At 44.1% G+C, this 2,084-nt stretch overlaps 1 protein-coding gene across 1 annotated transcript in view; it reads left to right on the top strand.

Annotated features, from left to right (window-relative positions):
* hpf1 (histone PARylation factor 1) overlaps positions 1–2,008 on the top strand; it is a 24,506-nt gene extending 22,498 nt beyond the window's left edge. Inside the window, 2 exon segments of the mRNA XM_070441925.1 lie at positions 1,767–1,930; positions 1,967–2,008. Of these exon segments, the coding sequence (XP_070298026.1) occupies positions 1,767–1,930; positions 1,967–1,993 (191 nt within the window). The 3' untranslated portion in view covers positions 1,994–2,008.
* Positions 2,009–2,084: the final 76 nt, after the last annotated feature.

Here is a 2,084-nt window from a genome sequence, read left to right as displayed (position 1 = left end):
AGTACTAACTTCCGAAGCTGTACACCAACGATTTTAATGCAGTAGTCAAATCACAAACAAACTCAGAATAGGTTTGTGAATCTAACTTTTTCCTGTAAGGAAAACGTTGACGATATGCCTCTGGCACCAGCTCGTAGACCTTCAGAACTGCTGATTTAACTTTAGCAAAAAAACTTTACTGTCAGCTACACTCAGTGCTGCAAAAACCTCACGTGCTTTACCTGTAAGTACACATAGCAACAACATAGTCATGTCCAAATCTGACCAAGCTTCCGCAATACGCTCAAATAAAGCAAAGTATGTGTCTGGATCTGACTCATCAAATTTAGGCAACAAACAAAGATTCTGTGGAAACATCAAACTGTGGTAGTCCTTCTGGTCTATTAGCATTTATCAATCGCTCTATCTCTAACTGCGTTTGCAACAGCTCCCTCTGCTGCTCAAAAGTTAATGAAGGGCTAGACTGAAAACTTGCACCCTCACTACGAGCAGACCGACCGTCAAAAACACCCATTTCCCTAAGACCCTGCTTTAATCTAGTTTTAACAGTCTCTTTAATTTTTTTTTTATCAACAATCTCAATCTGATCATGTTCAGCAATTTCAATGAACTGCTCCTTAGTACACAACTCTAAGGCTACCTCTGAAGGAGCGTGAACAAAACTACTCAAAAAGGAAGACATTTTCCTCAACCAATACAACTATTACAAATGCTCCAAAACACAACTCACCTGCTGTCAGTCTGGGTTCAAGGACAGGAGCCACACCCCACTATCCTCCAAAAACAACTAACTAACTGGCCCTGGTCTTCGTGCAGTCACATGTGGTGGGGTTTTATGCACACAAAACCAGTGGAGTGGAAAAGACAACCAGAAACTGGCGGCCCCCTCCCCATAACCACGGAGGTGCTCCCGAGCCGATGTAGGGGAAAAGGGAAAAGGGATGCTCTACCCACGTTCACTGCCACCTAAAACAAAAACACCACAAGCCTCCTATTGACACTCGCTGATATGCCTGAACAGGAGAGGACCTCCTGAATGATCCCACCTGAACAAAAACCCAGAAAAACCCAGAGTGAATTGCTTAGCTACCAAGCTAACTGAACCAAAAGAACACATGGTTCTCAACGCTCTCTTCAACAAAGTTGGCCCAACCAAAACATCCCCTCTGCCAAATATTTTTCGTTTATCTGAACTAAACTAACCCAAGTTAACTACTATCCCGACGAACCCCCACTTGTCACAAGCCGGCTCATAGCCTGTGACAAAAGTGAGGGGACACGAACAACAGGTATAGGCAAATTAAAAATGTTCTTTATTAGACAAAACTATTAACTTTAAACTAAGAAAAAGGAATGAGGTGTGGAAGTATCGTAATGTAAGGTGTATGTAAAGTGCATGGATGCGTGAATATGTGTGTGTGAACATGACTGAATGAAAACTATGCAAAACTACAAAAGGAACAAACAAAACATGATCATACCTGGAGGAGCAGAGAGAGAGAGAGGTGATTAGTGAAGCAGTTTTATACCCTGAGCCCAGGTGGCTCCAATCACTAACGACCCTGCAATGCAGAGGAGGAGCCGTGACAAACACTAACCCACAACCAGCGTATCTTATTAGCATTCAACAGCCTGAAACACATGGAAACACGCTATCTTATTAGCATTCAACAGCCTGAAACACGCTATCTTATTAGCATTCAACAGCCTGAAACACGCTATCTTAGGATCATATTTACCACATATCGTTCTCCTCCCCTCTCTAGACGCGCTGAAGGAAATCCTGGGTGTGAGCTTGGTTGGCCCGTTTGACATCCTGGCGGAGGCCCACCGTAGCTCGGCCAATCCCCAGCCCAACTACCACCTACACTGGAGGTACTTCTACGACCCTCCGGAGTACCAGACCGTACTGCAAGGGACTGGAGACAGCCTGCTACACATGGATGGGTTACTACAGGTAATAAGCCTGCTACACATGGGTTACTACAGGTAATAAGCCTCTACACATGGGTTACTACAGGTAATAAGCCTCTACACATGGGTTACTAACAGGTAATATCGCTGCTAACAACTGGGTTATACAG

Source organism: Salvelinus sp. IW2-2015, unplaced genomic scaffold, assembly GCF_002910315.2.
Source record: "Salvelinus sp. IW2-2015 unplaced genomic scaffold, ASM291031v2 Un_scaffold5189, whole genome shotgun sequence".
NCBI classification, from domain to species: domain Eukaryota; kingdom Metazoa; phylum Chordata; class Actinopteri; order Salmoniformes; family Salmonidae; genus Salvelinus; species Salvelinus sp. IW2-2015.
This window is presented reverse-complemented; position numbering and strand designations above follow the sequence as displayed.